Source organism: Acomys minous (genome assembly GCF_964271855.1).
Source record: "Acomys minous genome assembly, chromosome: 8".
Lineage (NCBI taxonomy): Eukaryota > Metazoa > Chordata > Mammalia > Rodentia > Muridae > Acomys > Acomys minous.
The window spans coordinates 101233260-101250593 of NC_140489.1; the positions used below are offsets into that span (position 1 = coordinate 101233260).

The following is a 17334-nucleotide window of genomic DNA, read 5'->3' on the forward strand; positions in this document are numbered from 1 at the left end:
ATTAGCAAGAACTCAATTTAAGAATGAAGAACATTTTGTGCCCGTAAGGTGACTCACAGGTAAAAGCGTTTGTTTGCTACACACACCTAAGTTTGACCTCTGGCTCCCATGGTGGAAGGAGTGGAAGGGGAGAACCAACTCCCAAAAGTGCACATGAGTGTTTTGTTTTTGTTTTTTTAATTAAGGTAATAACACGCTTTTCTAAGATTAGCTCCTGCCTTTGTGGTTAAGCCTCTCTTCTTAGTGGCTAGTCTGTTGTCAAGCCTGCAAACTTGGTAGGATTGTCAAGCAGAGGAATAATTTGTAAACAGAAACAAATGCTTAGGCATTGATAGAAAAAAAGTTGTTTTTCCCCCTTCTTTTTTTAGGGGGCAGGGGGATAGAGGTAGTGAGGGATAAGTGGATCTCATAATACCCAGGGTGGCCTGGATGTTGAACCTTGTAAATAATGAGATTATAGGTGGACACCACCTCTCTCAGCTTGCTGTTTTGTTGTTTTTGTCTTGAGCCAAGGTTTGCTAAATAACCCATGTTGCCCAAGAACTCATAAATCTGAGAGTACAAGCATGCGCCTCCACACCCGGCACCAGCCACAATTTTATCTATTTCAGTTAGCATCAAATTCCATTATAGATCAAAGATAAGCAGATAATCCAAAGGCTATAGATGATGGTTTTATGATGACTCCTTGTAATCAAAACGCATGGGAAAAGAATGCTGTAACAAAATTCACACTTAACTCTAAGCCGCTCTGATACTTACACTTTTCGTAGAGTTCAAGTATTTCACTTGGTTTTCTAAAGCAACTTAGACTGTGTAGCTGAATTTATATGTGCAATTTTAGACGGATCTTTTGGACTAATTTTAAAAATTAACGTTTTATGTAGCAAAATCTGGATTGTTACTAATTTGAAGATCATTAGTATTTCTGGAAGATCAAGCTTAATTTATTTGGGGGAACTTATTGTTACTTGTAAAGAAAAATTAAAACCTTTCTTTTCCCTCCTCTTGTTTTCTTGGGGTGCATTCCAACTCCAGAAGGTAAGAAGTATTACTTTATTCTAAATGAGTATTAAACAGTTATAAAACACTCTTTAGAGGTTTTATCAAGTGTGCCTTTGTGTGCATGATTTTTACTTTATAAAACTAACTGGTTTAGAAGTGAAGAAATAGTGGTAATATGTAAATGTTAGTCACTAAATGTGCTTTTTTGTTTGTTTCTTTATTTTTATAGTTTGTAACCATTACATGGCCATAATTTTAGAAGTTGTTGACATTAAAGTTTATCAAAATTGTCATTTGCCTTATAGCACTGTAGTACAGTCTAGCATGGCAATGAAAATACAAGATAGAGCGTGTTGCTTATTGCCTATGAGACTGAAAATATATTTGCTTGACTGATACTGAGAAAATATTGGTAAATTGTCTACCTAAATGACATTTACTTTAAACCAGGCAGAACAGAATTAAAATCCACAGTCTGAGTCTTTCACTGAATTGGCTTCTTGTGTGTATTTGCATGTTACTTTAGGTAACCTTTTGCTGTAGCAATTCCCTTGTGTACAGTATTGTCTTTTGTTTTTTTCAGCTATATGACTTTCACGTGAGACTTGAGAACAGGGAACTATATCTGTGTTTTTATGTCATGGCATGCCGTTTGCTTATAGCTTGAGATTAATCTTTCTTCAGTTAGTACTCTGTTAAGTTCACTTATAGTATCGTAATCGTTTTTAAGTAATGTGATACGTGAAGCTTAATTAAGATTTAATATTTTAAATTATTTTTGTGTGTATGGTGTGTGAGCGTGTTGCATTGTGTATTGTGATGCTCTTGTGGCAGGACCTGTGATTGGTGTGGTGGATACTTTGTAGGTGGTAGCAGTGCTCTTTGAGGGCAGAGTGACTTAGTTCTGGTCTGGTTTTTATTGTTTTGTTTTGAACAGAGCCTTAGTAAGATCTGTCTCCAAAATGCTGGGCTTAGAGATGTGGGCCACCATGCCCAATTTTCTTGTGGTTTTACGCCAAATGCATGATGCCACCTAATCATTCCCTCCTGTTTTGAATTTTATTTATTGTATATGAGTACTTTATCATCAGATCACATTATAGATGGCTGTGAGCCACCATGTGGTTGCTGGGATTGAACTTAGGACCCCTGGAAGAGCAGGCGGCACTCTTAACCACTGAGTCATCTCTTGAGCCCCAATTCCCTCCTATTTTAATATTTGTTTTTGAGTTTGAAGTCAAAGCCATTTAATACAGTCTAAGATTTACCATAACTCTAAGTTACTTCCCCAAGAAAGAATTCCTGATAGAAAATATTAGGAATTGTTTGAATGGTTGGGTCAGATAACTGCTTAAAATATCAGATTTTCAAAATCCATATCCACGTCTGGCATTATAGCTCAGACACGAAAGCAGAAAGCCAAGCCAGCCTGGAGACAAAGTTCAACAGTTAAGAGCACTTACTGCTCTTGCAGAGGACTCAGTTCAGTTTCCAAAAAGTAAGTTTCTTGAAAGATGCAGAAAGCAATTATAACAGCCTTAGCTATTATAATACAAAACTGCATTGTTAAGTGAATAACAACTACCCAATAGGACAGTGATATATTTTTATCTGATGGTGCTGGAGAGATGGTTCATTGGTTAACAGTACTGACAGCTCTTCCAGAGGTCCAGAGTTTAATTCCCAGCAACCACTTGGTGGCTCACAACCATCTGTACTGGGATCTGATTCCCTCCAAGTGGTGGTGGTGGTGGTGGTGGTGCTGCTGCTGCTGCTGCTGCTGCTGCTGCAACTGCTGCACGCCTTTAATCCCAGCACTCAGGAGGCAGAAGCAGGCGGATTTCTGAGTCAGAGGCCAGCTAACAAAATGAACTTTAGGACAGTCAGGGCTACACAGAGAGACCTTGTCTCAAAAAAAGACAAAACAACAACAACAACACAACAAAAAAAAAAAACCCAAAACAACAAAAAAGAAAAGCTTTAAGCATTCTAATCATCTGTAGTAAGATAATAAATAGATAGATAGGTGGTACTCTAATCACAGAAATGGAGAAGCAATCAGTTTCTCTCAAAGCTACCTTTAATTTTATTACCTGTTTATTATGGCCTGCCTGCCTGCTTTTCTTTCTTTCTTTCTTTCTTTCTTTCTTTCTTTCTTTCTTTCTTTCTTTCTTTCTTTCTTGTTTTTCGAGATAGGGTCTCTCTGTGTAGCCTTGACTGTCCTGGACTCACTTTGTAGGCCAGGCTAGCCTCGAACTCACATTGATCTGCCTGCCTCTGCCTCCCAAGTGCTGGGATTAAAGGCGTGCACCACCATGCCCTGCTTATTGCCTGTTTATTACAAGATTTAAAAAAGTTAGATGTTGGGGCTGGAGAGATGGCTCAGTGGTTAAGAGCACTGCCTTCCAGAGGACCCATGTTCAATTCCCAGCACCCACATGCTATCTGTAACTTCAAGATCTGACAGTCTCACACATACATATGTGTAGGCAAAAACTACACACACACACACACCCTTAGGTGTTTTAATGAACTAGTATTTGAAATGACCTTGGCTAAGATAGGAGTTAGTTATTACATCTGTATTATGTTTATATAAACCCTTAGGCATCTTTGTCTCATAAAGACATTGAAACAGGAGCCAATTGCGTAGCTAGTTAGTGATAGAACTTAAGCTCATCTTTGTTGTCTCACTTTTGTGTAAAAGGTAGGTGATTGATTGGGCAAGGATCTTAACTTGGCCTACTTGGTAATGGGCATTGAACACAAGACCCTTACAAGGCATAGTAGGCAAGTAAGTATTCTGCCAACCCTTGGACAAGGAAGTGTTTTGTTGGGTGCATTTTTGGGGGAAGGGGTTGGTTTGTATGTGTGTTTTGTTTTTTAACAATTTCAGCTGGGCTCTGTGGCACATGCATTTAATTCTAGCATCCTTTGTGTAATGACCTTCTCCCTGGGTGTTGATAGGCCACATTATCACAGCTCAGAAAAAGTATGGACACATACCCATTAGAGACATCCAAGATATTTCATAGATTCCTTTATGTGTTTATTGTATGTGACTTTTTTTATTATACTGATTCTTTGGGTGTGGTGTATGTACATGCTTATATGGGTGCAAGATGTGTGAGTATGGTGGTCAGAGGTGGACATCGAGTGTTTTCTGCCTCCCCCTCCCTCATAGCTTTTCTGTTGGCTAGGCTGGCTGACCAGTGAGCTCCAGTGACCTGCCTCCCCCCTTCCCTTTGTTTCTTGAGACAGGGTTTCTCTGTGTAACAGAGCCCTGACTGTCTTAGACTCACTTTATAGACGAGGGTGGCCTCGAATTCAGACATCCTCCTGTCTCTCCCTCCCTAGTGCTGGGATTGAAGGTGTGCGCCACCATGCCGGGCTAAAATAATGCATTTAAATTTTATTTTATGTACATTGGTGTTTTGCCTGTATGTGTTAGGGAGTCAGATCCCCTGGAACAGAAGTTAAGACAGTTGTGAGCTACCATGTAGCTTCTGGGAATTGAACCTGGGTCCTCTGGAAGATCACCCAGTGCTCTTAACTGCTGAGCCATCTCTCCAGCCCTTTGTACTCTGTCTATCTTAATGTCAATTCCTCCAGTTCTGTCCATGTTCCTATGGCCCCTATAGTAGATTTGCTTTGAGGTTTTGAGTGGCACCAGCAGAGAGCTGAGAAGATGATGAAGTGTGCATTTAAGTTGTTTTGTCCCTTAGTAATTGTAAGAAACTTAAAAAACAAAAATAAAACAAACCAAGAATAGCAAAAACTGCTTAAGGAGTCTCCAGGCCATTCCCTGACCCTATATGCTTTCTTGTTGTTGTTGTTTTGTTTTTTAAGACAGGATTTCTTTGTATAATAGCCAAAGCAGTCCTAGACTGACTAGACCAGGCTGGCCTCGAACTCAGAGAGATCCACCTGCCTCTGCCTCCCGAGTGCTGGGATTAAAGGTGTGCGCCACCACGCCCAGGTTTCTATATGATTTTTTTTTTCTTTTTGGTTTTTTGAGACAGGATTGTTTTGTGTACTTGAGCCCCAACTGCCTAGGTTCCATAGAAACTTTAGGTGTACTTTCTTGCTGCTTCTGTTTTCCTACGCTACCTGAATGTGTTGCTGTAAGTATTGCAGCGCCAGAGCCAGGCATGGCGTTCCACACCTGTAACTCTAGTGCCTCAGAGACTACACTAGGAGGAGTGCTTTGCGTTTGAGGCCAGGCCACACCCATCTAGAGTTCCAGCAAATTCAGGCCCGTGCTACACAATGAATTCTGTCTCAAAAACAAAACATCCTACCAGTCATACAGAAAAAGTATTAGTGTATTTTCTTTAGTATTGTATAGCCTTTCATCTTAGATTGATAACTGATTTTTAGTAATATTCCTACCACAGTTTATTTTCTGTATTTTAATGCTGATATTAACTTGATCCTTTATTTTACTTTTTAAAAAATTTATTCAATTTTTGTTGTTGTTGTTGTTGTTGTTTTGTTTTGTTTTTTGAGACAGGGTTTCTCTGTGTGTATCCCTGGCTGTCCTGGACTCACTATGCAGACCAGGCTGGCCTCGAACTCACAGAGATTTACGTGCCTCTGCCTCCTGAGTGCTGGGGTTAAAGGTGTGCACTACTATGCCTGGCTGAAGCTTTTATTTTAAGAGCTATTTCTTAGTCTTTTTCTGTTGCATGAAATCTACAGGCCTAATCATCTTACAACATAAATTTTATTTATTTTTGGTAGGCAGTCTGTAGTTTGATTTTCAAAAGAGAAATTTTTTTTTTAATCTATGTCTATGGATTTGTTTTTGAGGCACAGTTTCACAATGTAGCCCTGGGTGGCCTAGCATTTGTTATGTAGACCAGATTGGCCTCAAATTCAGAGATCCACCTGCCTTTGTTTTTGAGTGCTGAGATTAAAGGCATGGACTGCCATGCCTGGCATGTATCACTATTTGGTGTGTGTGTGTGCATATACACCACTTGTATGTCTGGTGTCTGCAGAGGTTAGAAGGGAGCATTGGATCTCCTTGAACTAGAGTTGAAGATGTTTGTGAGCCACCATGTGGGTGCTGGGAATTCAACTTAGGCCCTCTGCAAAAGTAACAGGTGTTTTGAGACATCTTTCTAATCTCTACAATGTGATATTTTATAACACAGGTTTTTGTTTTGTTTTGTTCTTTTATTGTTTTGTGGTTTTTTTGCAAGTCTTTTCAGCTAATATAGAACATTTTTTATCTGCCTCAACCTTTGGAACCGTGGTTCTCAAATGGTAGGTAAAGAACGCTTGCCAGGCTGGGTGGTGGCAGCGCACACCTTTAATCCCAGGACATGGAAGGCAGAGACAGGTGGATCTCTTAGTACATGGTCAGCCTGGTCTACAAAATGAGTCCAGGACAGCCAAAGCTACACAGAGAAACCCTGTTTCGAAAAACAAAACCAAACAACAAAAAAAACCCTTGACGGGGTCTGGAGGATAATTCAAATAACCTTTCTTAGGAGGTGGCCTAAGGCTATAAGAAAACATAAATATTTACATTATGATTCATAATAGTAGACAGTTATGAAGTAGCAGTGAAATAATTATATAGTTGGGGGGTCACCACAGCATGAGGGTATTAGAGGGTTGCAACATCGGGAAGGTTGAGAACCACTGCTATAGAGGTTTGATTTTTGAATATGAGTTACCATGCCCAGGGGTACTCTTTAATGCTCCTGAGTTTATGCTTAAAAAATACATTGCTTATAGTTCGCTTTCCTGTTTCTTTTCTTTCTCTCTCTTTTTCTTTCTTTCTTTCTTTTTTTTTCTATTTTCTTTTTTAAAGACAGGGTTTCTCTGTGTAGCCTTGGCTGTCCTGGACTCACTTTGTAGACCAGGCTGGTCTTGAACTTGCTCTGTAGACCAGGCTGATCTTATACTAAGAGATCTGCTTGCATCTGGCTCCCAAGGGCTGGGATTAAAAGCATGTGCCATTGCACCCTGCCTCCTGTTTGTTTGTTTCTTTTTTTTCTTTCTTTTTTAAAAAAAGATTTATTTATTATGTATACAGTGCTCTGCTTGCATGAATACCTGCACACTAGAAGAGGGCATTAGATCACATTATAGATGGTTTTCAGCTACTGTGTGGTTGCTGGAAATTGAACTCAGGACCTCTGAAAGAGCAGTCAGTGCTCTTAACCTTTGAGCCATCTCGCCAGCCCTCTTTCCTGCTTCTTGCTATATAAGGACTTAACAAAAGAAGCTAACATTAGACTTAGAGTAAAATATTAGTCCCGTTTTCTTAATGCAATGACAAACCAAGATACGGATGCTTGTTAGTGAATTTTATTGGCTTTATTATTTTTTTTTAGAAATGCAATTTGGGCTGTTGACAGTTGGAAAAGAATCTTTACCCCTTAGGAATTTGCTTTATAGTAGAGGGTGGCATTGAACTTGTGATCTTTTTGCATCAGTCTCCTAAATTGTGGAATTGCAGTTGTGTGCCATCATGCCCCACCCACAAATTTTTTTTTATTTCTAAATAATAAGTTATTACATATTTAAAATTTTACAAAATGGGAAAGAAAGCTACCATAAGCAATATAAAAAGTCTGCTAAGTACCTTTTATAGTGATCTCCAGATAAGTTTAAGGTAGGTACAAAAAACCATGGCAATTTAGTTTTAAAGATCAGATTAAGTTTAGTGAAGCAGCATACAGGAAGATAAATCTTGGGGCTGGAGAGATGGCTCAGTGGTTAAGAGCACTGCCTATTCTTCCAAAGGACCCGGGTTCAATTCCCGGCACTCACATGGCAGCTCACAACTGTCTATAACTCCAAGATCTGACACTCTCATACTAAGCCACATTAAAATTAAATAAAATATTAAAAAAAGACGATAAATCTTGAATCTGTGTGTGTGCGCATGCACTCCACTTCTCATGTACACTTGTAAAGTTTCATATATAATTAAATTAGATTTTCAAAATAGTTTGATATTGCTATATGTGGGTTTTTTGTTTTGCTTCTACTTACGTTTTACATTAAGAATTTTCCCCCTTTTATATACTCCAAGATGAATTTTCTATTTATATTCTCCATGGCAATCTCTTTCTATAGTGATATACTTTATCCTTAGTAAAAAATTACTTATGGAAAGTAATGCTGAAGAATTAAAAAATTGAGTTAAATTACAAAGGATATTCAGAGATAAACTAATCACTATGTTCGCCTTCTTTTTTGTAGTGGGACTTCCCCTCTTGCGTGCTTAAATGCAATGCTGCACACAAACTCCCGAGGTGAAGAGGGCATCTTCTATAAAGTCCCAGGTAGAATGGGAGTGTACACTTTGAAGGTAAGTTGTTGGGAAGACAAGAAGTAGTAAGTGACAATACATAATAATTGAGTCATAGGGACAGAATTCTATTCTCGAGGAATTAATTTCCACGAAGAAATAATATTCAACCCTAAGGTAAGTAAGTAAATTTTGGGGAGGAGGAAGATCTTCTGGGAGTTGAACTCAGGACCACATGAATACTAAAAAGGCACCTTCTGTATATATTCTTATTTAAAATACTTTTTTTGAGATTCATTTTATTTTATGTGTATGGGTATCTTGTTTGTATGTATGTTTGCCACATACATGCAGTACTCATGGATGCCAGAAGAGATTGTTAGATCCTCTGGAGCTAGAGTAAGAGTTGGTTGTTAGTTTCCTTGTGGGCCTTGGGTATTGAACCTGGGTCTTCTGGAGGGGCAACAGTCAGTGCTCTTATCTGCTAAGCCCTCTTTCTAGCCCCTTCTTATCTTAAAGAGCCTCAAAATATTTAAATTACAAATTAGGTATTACTTTGGAACATACTGCCTGAGCCATATATGCTTTACTTTATTCATGAACTTTCCCACTAAAACTTAACAGTTATGGTTATTATTCCTGTTTTAATGATGAAGAAGACGTTACTGGTGTTGGCTGTATGGTATCAGAACAAGACTAGGAACTCTGATCAGACTTAGCGCCCACATTTCTTCTTCCATAGCTAGCTGGCTAATATTTAGTTTGTCAACAGAAATGGTGGCCTTTCCTCATCAATATCCTTTCACTTACAAGTAGGAAAACAAATCTAAGTGATCTTAGTAAGAAGGCTAGATGATTTATTAACTGATACAGCTAAACATTCGTGGGAAATCCAGGCTGGCTCCAGCTGATTAAAAAGATGTCATCTGGTCGTGGTCTCTGTTCTTTCTTTTAGCTTTATTCTCAGTCAGCCTCTCCTCATCGTATATGAATTCATTCCGCGTCTCCATTCTACAAACTGTAAGTCTAGAGAGACAAGAGTCCAGTAACTAAAGCAAGAGGCTTCCATCTCATTCAGATATAACTTAACTTGGTTTGGCTGAGCCCATGTGACAGTATATATGAATTATGGCTATTATCAAATGTATAGAGTCATTATTACTCTTGATGTAAGGTTGAGATTAAGCTTGTGACAGCCTGATAATTAAGGAGAGTAGTTGTTTCTTCAAGGAAGCTTATCGGTAAGCCAGAATGAGTGTTTGGCAGACAGTTACACCTAAAGTGACGTATCCATAGGCACCTGTGTCCTTTTACCTCTGAGCTGCTTACCACAATGCTCAGCGGTAGTGTGGAGTCCACTAACATTAAAAACATCTCACCTGGGGTGCTGACAGGGATCAGCATGTAAAGGCACCAACAACCTGTTTTTGATGCCCCGGGCACATATAAATGTAATGAGAACCAACTCCTACAAGTTGTCCTCTAGCTTTCGGATGGATGCTATGGCACACTGGTGCCCATACTTACACACTAAATAACATCTTTCAGGTGTGGTTGCCATGCATGGCTTTAATCCCAGCACTCAGGAGGCAGTTGTAGGGATCCCTGAGTTTTAGCCAGGCAAGCCTGTGATGCACAGTGAGATCTTGTGTTAGACAAAACAAAAGAGGAACAAAACTCCACATCTAGTGGCTGAATGTGGTGGTATATGGTTATCAATCATAGCACTCAGGAGACCAAGGCAAAAGGGTCATGTCCAGCTCTGGACCACCTTGAGCTTTATAGTGAGTTCAAGGCCAATCTATACAACATACATCTTGCTTTTTAATTTTAATTTCCTCTGACTCTGTTTGTCTGCAGTGTTTCAGATTTGTGTGTTAAGGGACTTGAATTCCAAATGAAACTTTCACTTTGTTTTTTGATATTTTAGCTATTCTAAATCTTCCATGATTTTAATTGCATTCCTTAAGTGCTGACTGGGATGTAGAAACAGGGGGGAAACCTTCAAAATGTATGTTTTATTCTTAATACCACTTAAGGACAGTTCTTTGATACCAGGTGTGTGTGGGTTTCTCCAGTACATCAAGTAATTCTCCTTCTGAAATCAGTGAGATGCCCTTTAATTTAACTCAGTTTAAACATTGTCTGGCCATTGTGTTAGGCTAAGGGCCCAGTACCATAGATTACCCTTCACTTCAGATACTACTTTCAGGTCTTTGGTTATAACCTAACCTCTGATAAACTAGCTATAATTGTTTCCTTGTCTTTCTTGGTTTTAACTTTCTAGGACTTCTTACAAAAGATGTTAGAGAAAAAAGTTTGTTTTTCATTTATTTAATTTGGATAAAAGACATTCATAAAATGAGGTTTGGTCATGGATATGGAAGTTGTTGTGTCATATCAGCCTCCAAGCACAAACACGATTTTAACCATCATTTTTTAGCCAACATTTAGCGCTGTTCCAGCCTTGTATGGAAGATTTCTGATACAAGCATGATTCTGTATTGGCCATCAACTCAGTCTTCATCCTTGAAAAGCTGGGCTAAAAGTTCCAATTTTCTAATCACATAATTGTCTCTTTTAGAAGTCAGCTGCACTCTGAGGCAGGTCATTCAGGAGCCTACAGAGTCATCTTATCACAGCAGGATCCTCTTCTCACTCAGGAAGTGCTAACTCACTCAGGTGCCCATTTTAGGAACTAGAGTCAAAGATCAAATAGCAGAACAATAAGTTTTCCTAATCCCACTATTGATCAGAACAGTATAAGAAGAGTCTTGGTGCTGGAAAGATGGCTCAGCAGTTTGAGTGTTTGCTGATATTGAAGAGGAGTGGGGCTCAGTTTCCAGCCTGTTGCTCTCCCCTGGCCGCCACAGGCGTTGTATACATACATGCATGCACGTAAAACATAAATTAAATCTTTAAAGAAAAAAGAACTTAGAGTTCAAATAATGTTGTCTTGTATCATGTTGTCAAGTCTATGCCAGAATTAAAGAGACTAAGATGGATATACTATAGTTTTGAGCTCTTTAGTACTCACATTTTTGGTATTAAAATACTTCATATTTATAAAACATACTGTGAAACTCCACCATAGTAATGAAGTGAAATACAGGTTTGTTTTGAACAAAGGGATCTAGAAAGTTTGTTATTTGCTGGTAAGATTTAAGATGGACTTGAACATATACATAAGAAGAGTGAAGGCCTTTGAGCAGCTCAAATGAAGGGACAGATGAAATTCAGGATGGATTTAAAAGAAAAAATTAAATTAAGTGATAATCACCGGAGCCAAGGTAACTGATAAACATTAGTTAACAATTAAGTTGACCCTGACTGAGCTCCGTGTGTTTTGGGTGGGGTGTTGAGTGGCAGAGGTCTTCAGGGAGAACCATGTGATGAAATCTGTTTTAAGAAGTGAAAAGGTGATTACAGTTTGAAGGAGGAACTCAGAGTAGTAAAAGAGGTCGACCCAAGAGACATTAGAGAAATAGAACACATTGCATTTGGGAGGGATAATACAGTGGGTGAGAAAGATTCAAAGATTTGGGGCATGAGCCGTTGATCCCAGAGGGATCACAAGTTTTTTGCAAAAAGAAGATAATTATATTTGTATTTCAGATACTTGTTGAACCTACAGGTCAAGATGTCTGGCTGGCAACTAACTCTATAAAAGCTGTCCTGCATTTTGAAGGAAGGAATATAAAAATATGGGGTCTGTATTTTAAGAAAGTGTATAACATAAGAGATGGATTAGAGAGAAATTTAAGTGGAAAATAATTGTTCTTACTTGATTGGACTTAATGGTCTTGGGAATATGTCATGTGCTGCCAGTTAGATGTAGGATCAGTTTTTTTGTGTCAGTTCATTTTTTAATGTGAGCATAAAAATATGTGGGACTCTAGAGTACTGATGGAAAGAAAATACATAAGAGAAATAACATTCACTAATTCATTTATTTGCATATGTTTTGTGCTATGTAAATTCATAGTAACTAATATTGAGCTCCCATAAAGGCACTATTTGAAACATTTAATATTAATTAGCTCATATAATTTGTGTGACCTTTAAGGTAGGTACTGTTACCCCATCTTAGAAACTAAAATAAGGCACAAGAGATTAATTTAGATTAAGGCTGTGTAGTTGGGAGAAGATAAAGCCAGAAAGCTTTATTTCTGTAGCTTTTGATATGCAACTACTTGGTCATATTTTTCTTATACTAAATGGACATAGTTATACTTTCTAGTTAACATTCTCATTATTCAGAGCTGACACTAAAGAGAATAATGCAATTCTTTAAAAAAAAAGAAACCAAATAATACTCCTTTTCTTACTGCTACTCATTAACCTATATTGAGGACCAGTTATCATTAGCTTTTAAACCTGAACATTTCCTCTTTTACCTGGACTTATATCTACCAGTTTTGATGTATTTTAAACATATGTTGTGCCTTCATATGAATGTTGTATATAATTTTTATCTTTGGATATAGATGGAAAATTAATTTGTTTGACCCAAAAAAGGGAAGTATCAGGATTTCAGCAAATATTGGTGGTTTTACTGTTTTATACAAAAAGTTAATCAGTTAATTATTTATTGCATTATATATTAGAAATTTAGTTTCATTTGCTAAAATGGTAACAATCCTAACAGGATGCCTACATTTTCAGAAAGATGTGCCAGATGGAGTGAAAGAGCTGTCAGAAGGTTCAGAAGAAAGCAGTGATGGTCAGTCAGATTCTCAGAGCTCTGAGAACAGCAGCAGCAGTGATGGTGGCAGCAACAAAGAGGGGAGAAAGAGCAGGTGGAAAAGGAAAGGTAATCTCCAACTGCTGCAGGCAGTGCCCTATCATTCCTCTCAGACCACAGTTTCTTCTTTCCCTGATAGTTTAGTGCTCTGCAGTAGTTTTCCTGCAGGGATCCTAGTGTTTGTATGTAACCTGTCAGACATCGGATAACACTTACTAGCCTCATGGACCTCTCTGACTGTGTGACTAAGAAAGTTTTGTTCCAAGTTTTTTTGTTTTTAAAGATTTATTTATTTATTTTATATATATGAGTGCTCTGTTTTTTGTTTTGTTTGTTGTTGTTGTTATTCCCCTCTCACTCCCCTCCTCCCAAATGTTCTGTTTCCATGCATACCAGAAGAGGGAATCGGATTCTACTACAGATGGCTATGAGCATGTGATTGCTGGGACTTGAACTCAGGACCTCTGGAAGGGCAGCCAATTATCTTACCCTCTGAGCCGTCTCTCAAGCCCCTACTGAGGAATTTTTAAAAATACTCTTTTTTGTTAGGGACTGGGAGATTGCTCTGTGGCTAATATACAGATTTGAGTTTGAATCCACAGCACCCATATGCATATGTAACACCAGTGAAGGAAGGGGATGAGGGACTATGAATTTCTTGGGGCTCACTGGTCATGCAGCTTAACCAACACTGTGCTCCAGAGTCAATGAGAGATCTATTCTCAAAAAGTGTGATGGATAGGGAGTGGGGGGGGGGGGGGGAGACTAACTGGACTTTGTGGATTATCAAAAGCAAAACCAAAAAGCATGACGTTGAAAGAGGAGTATGTTGTGTGTGTGTTGGGGAGTATGATGGGGTCTGTAATAGGGAAATCTATAAAGTTTAAGCATAAGGACCACAATTGAAACCCCCAGAATGTAAAAGTTGGACAGGCATGACAGCTGCCAGTAATCTCAGCCATCACTTAAGCGAAGCTAGGATCACTTGTTAGCTAGACTAGCTCAAGTTTGACAGGCTCAGGGTTCAGTGAGAGATCAGCTCCTGCACACATGCCATCTACACTACATATGCATACGCAAAGGGGAAAGAAAACCCATGGAGAATATCAAGGAAGACTTTTTAAAAACATTTTAATTTATGTGTATTGCTGTGAGGGTGTGAGATCTTGGAGTTACAGACAGTTGTGAGTTGCCATGTGGGTGCTGGGAATTGAACCCCGGTCCTTTGGAAGAGCAGGAAGTGCTCTTAACCACTAAGCCATCTCTCCAGCCCTCGAGGAAGACTCTTAATGTGAATTTTGGTCTCTTTATGTACATGCACATGTGAGCATAGCCTGCACACAATGCACAGACACTCAGATACACCCACCCACACATAAAATGTCCTTTTGCAAACACTTTTAGGTTCAAATCTAGTGGAAAGTACAGTGTTTCCACTTGTTTCCTTGTACAGATTTGCTCATATTGGGTTTTGTTGGTGGTTTTTTTGCTTACATATTTTTTTGTTCTTGGCGTTTTGGGACAGGGTCTCACCAGGTAGCACTGGTTTATAACTGGATATATAGACCAGGATAGCATTCAATTGAGTAATCATCCTGCCTCTGTCTCTTGAGTGCTAAAATGATAGTCTGGGAGCCATGCTTTGGTAGCTGTGCTGTAGCAGTCATGTTTGTCCCATGTCCTTTTCTTCTTTCATCTGAGCTACATTTGTTACTTGTACTTCTGATCTTTTCTACTGTTTTCACAGTTTTGCCTTTCCAAAACTGTCATAAAATTAGAATATATTCAGATGGGCATTGGTTTCAAAATTACCGTATTTTCTGGCATATAAGACAACACCCAACCTTAACTTTTCTAGTTAAAATACAGTTTGTAATATACTCGCCATAGGAAATTACTCCTCTTATACCCTGTGCAGCAGACTGGGGTTGCAAACTCTATATTTTAACTGGAGGGCGTTGTCTTATATGCTGGAAAATATGGCATATTAAAATTTTTTGTGGTTGGGCAATGTTGGGACACACCTTTAATCCCAGCTCTTGGAAGGCAAAGTTAGGCAGATCTCTGTGAGCTCAAGGCCAGCCTACTCTACAATTATACGGGACAGCCAGGGCTACACAGTGAAACCCTGTCTTGAAAATCTTTTGTAAAAAATTGTGTGTAGGTGCACATACATAGCACACTCACACATGCACGTACACACCTGCACTCACATGTGCAGTAATGTCATTTATACAGGGGTCAGAATTCAGTTTACAGGAATTGGTTCTCTCCTACCCATGTGGGTCCTGGGCTTCAAACTCACATTGTCAAGCTTGATGGCAGGGTCTTGATCCACCAAACCACCGTACTGGCTCCAGATTGGCAATTACTCCATGTGTTTTCATGGGTTTCTTACATAGCTGTATAGTATGCCATAATTTGCAAATAGCCATTCACTAACTAAAAGATATATTTGTTACTTCATATTTGGGCAATTATTAGTGAAAGCCTCTATGAACTTTGCGTGGAAGTTTTTCTGTGAGCATGTGCTATCTCTAGTAAATTCACAGAAGTGCAACTGCTGCATTATGAGGAGAATATGTTAAATTTTGTAAGAAGCTGACAACACTGCTGTAGTGACTGTGGCTCTGTATGTCAGCTGCTGTTGCCTTACATCCTTACCAGCAGCTTGTGTTATCTATCAGTCTTCTAGATTTTGGCCATTTTAGTAGATGCACATCAGTATGTCACTGTTGTTGTCATTTGTGTTTCCATGGTTGCATGTGACAAAGAAGCCTTTCTGCATGCTTGCTTTTCATGTGAATATGTTCTTTGGTCAGAAGGGTTCATAGATTCTTGGCCCATTTTCTGTTAAGGTTAGGATGTTATTTGTTTTGTTTTGTTTTATTACTGTCTTTGATGACTTCTTTGTTCATTTTTTTGTTTTTTGTTTTTATTTTTTTGTTTTTGTTTTTGTTTTTTGAATGTGTAAGGTTTGCCTGTATGTATGTCTGTATCATGTGTGTAGCTGGTTCCCACAGATGCCAGAAGAGGGCATTGGATGCCCTGGGACTGGAATTATGGATGGATTTGAGCCATGATATGGGTACTGGGAATTGGATCTGGGTCCTCAGCGAGAGTAGCCAGCTCTCTTTACTGCTGAGCCAGCTCTCTACTCCTGGATTATAGTCTTATATTGGGTAGCGGTTTTTTGTTTGTTTGTTTTAAAATATATTTTCTCCAAAACTATAGTTGTGAGTTTTTGTTTTTTGGGGTGGGGGAGCAGGAAGGGGTTGTTTGCTTGCTTTGTCTTGTTTTTAATTCTCTTGGCAGTTTTCACCCCTCCAGATGTGTGTGTGTGTGTGTGTGTGTGTACATAAATATGAGTACAGGCTCACATGCGCCACAGTTGTCAGAGGACAGCTTTCAAGGGGTCGGGTCTCACCACTTACATCTGTTGTGAGGCAGAATCTTTCTTATTTCTGTCACCACCCTTAGGCTTCTGGGTGGTTTCTCCCGTTTTGCCTTAGGAACACTGGGATTGGAGATAAGTGCTTCTGGATCTGGCTTTTCCTGCATTTCAGGGATCTGAGCTCACATTGTCAGGCTTTTGGCAAACACTTCCATTGAACCATCTCTCCAGTCTTGGCTTTGGCAGTTTCTGTTTACAAAGCAGAATTTTTCAAATTGAATGTAGTCCAGTTTACCAGTCCTTTGTTTTGTGGGCTTGAGCCTTTGGTATTGTATGTAAAAGTCATGACCAAACACAAGCTCACCTGTATTTTCTTCTGTATCTTCTAGAAGTTTTATAATCTTGAGTTTAAATCTTTAACTAGTTTTAATTTTTTAAAGATTTAGAGATGTATGTGGGGTGTGTGTGTGTTTAGGGGGACAGACAGATACTGGCTGTATGGGGTCTACACCATGCGTGCATGTGTAGGTCATAGGACAGCTTTGTGCATCTCCCACCTTTATTCAGGTTTTGAGGATTGAACTCAGATTTTCATGTTTGTGTAGTAATCACCTTTACTTTCTGAGCCATTTCACCATTTCATTTTGAGTTAATTGTTATGCTAAATCTGCTTCTTGGAGTTAGCTGGGCATGGTGGTGCATATCTTTAGTCCCAACACTTGGGAGGCAAATGCAGACAGATAGGAATTCAAGGCCAGCGTTGGATACATAAAGGGATCTTACCTCAAAAAAGAAAAAAGATATACAAGTTTTATTTTTATTCTAACTTGGTTAAATGTGTTGGACAATGTTCTAAATTTTACCTTGGTTTATTCTCACCTTATGGCCATCATAGAAAACACTTACAATTACTTATTT

At 38.8% G+C, this 17334-nt stretch overlaps 1 protein-coding gene across 3 annotated transcripts in view; it reads left to right on the top strand.

Moving 5' to 3' along the window:
• The window catches only part of ASXL2 (ASXL transcriptional regulator 2), an 83699-nt gene that overhangs the window by 22634 nt on the left and 43731 nt on the right, over nucleotides 1-17334 (top strand). For all 3 annotated transcript variants that reach the window (XM_084792590.1, XM_084792589.1, XM_084792591.1), the window contains 2 exons: nucleotides 8230-8338; nucleotides 12944-13091. In XM_084792590.1, the coding sequence (XP_084648716.1) occupies nucleotides 8230-8338; nucleotides 12944-13091 (257 nt within the window). The remainder of the gene's footprint in view (nucleotides 1-8229; nucleotides 8339-12943; nucleotides 13092-17334) is intronic.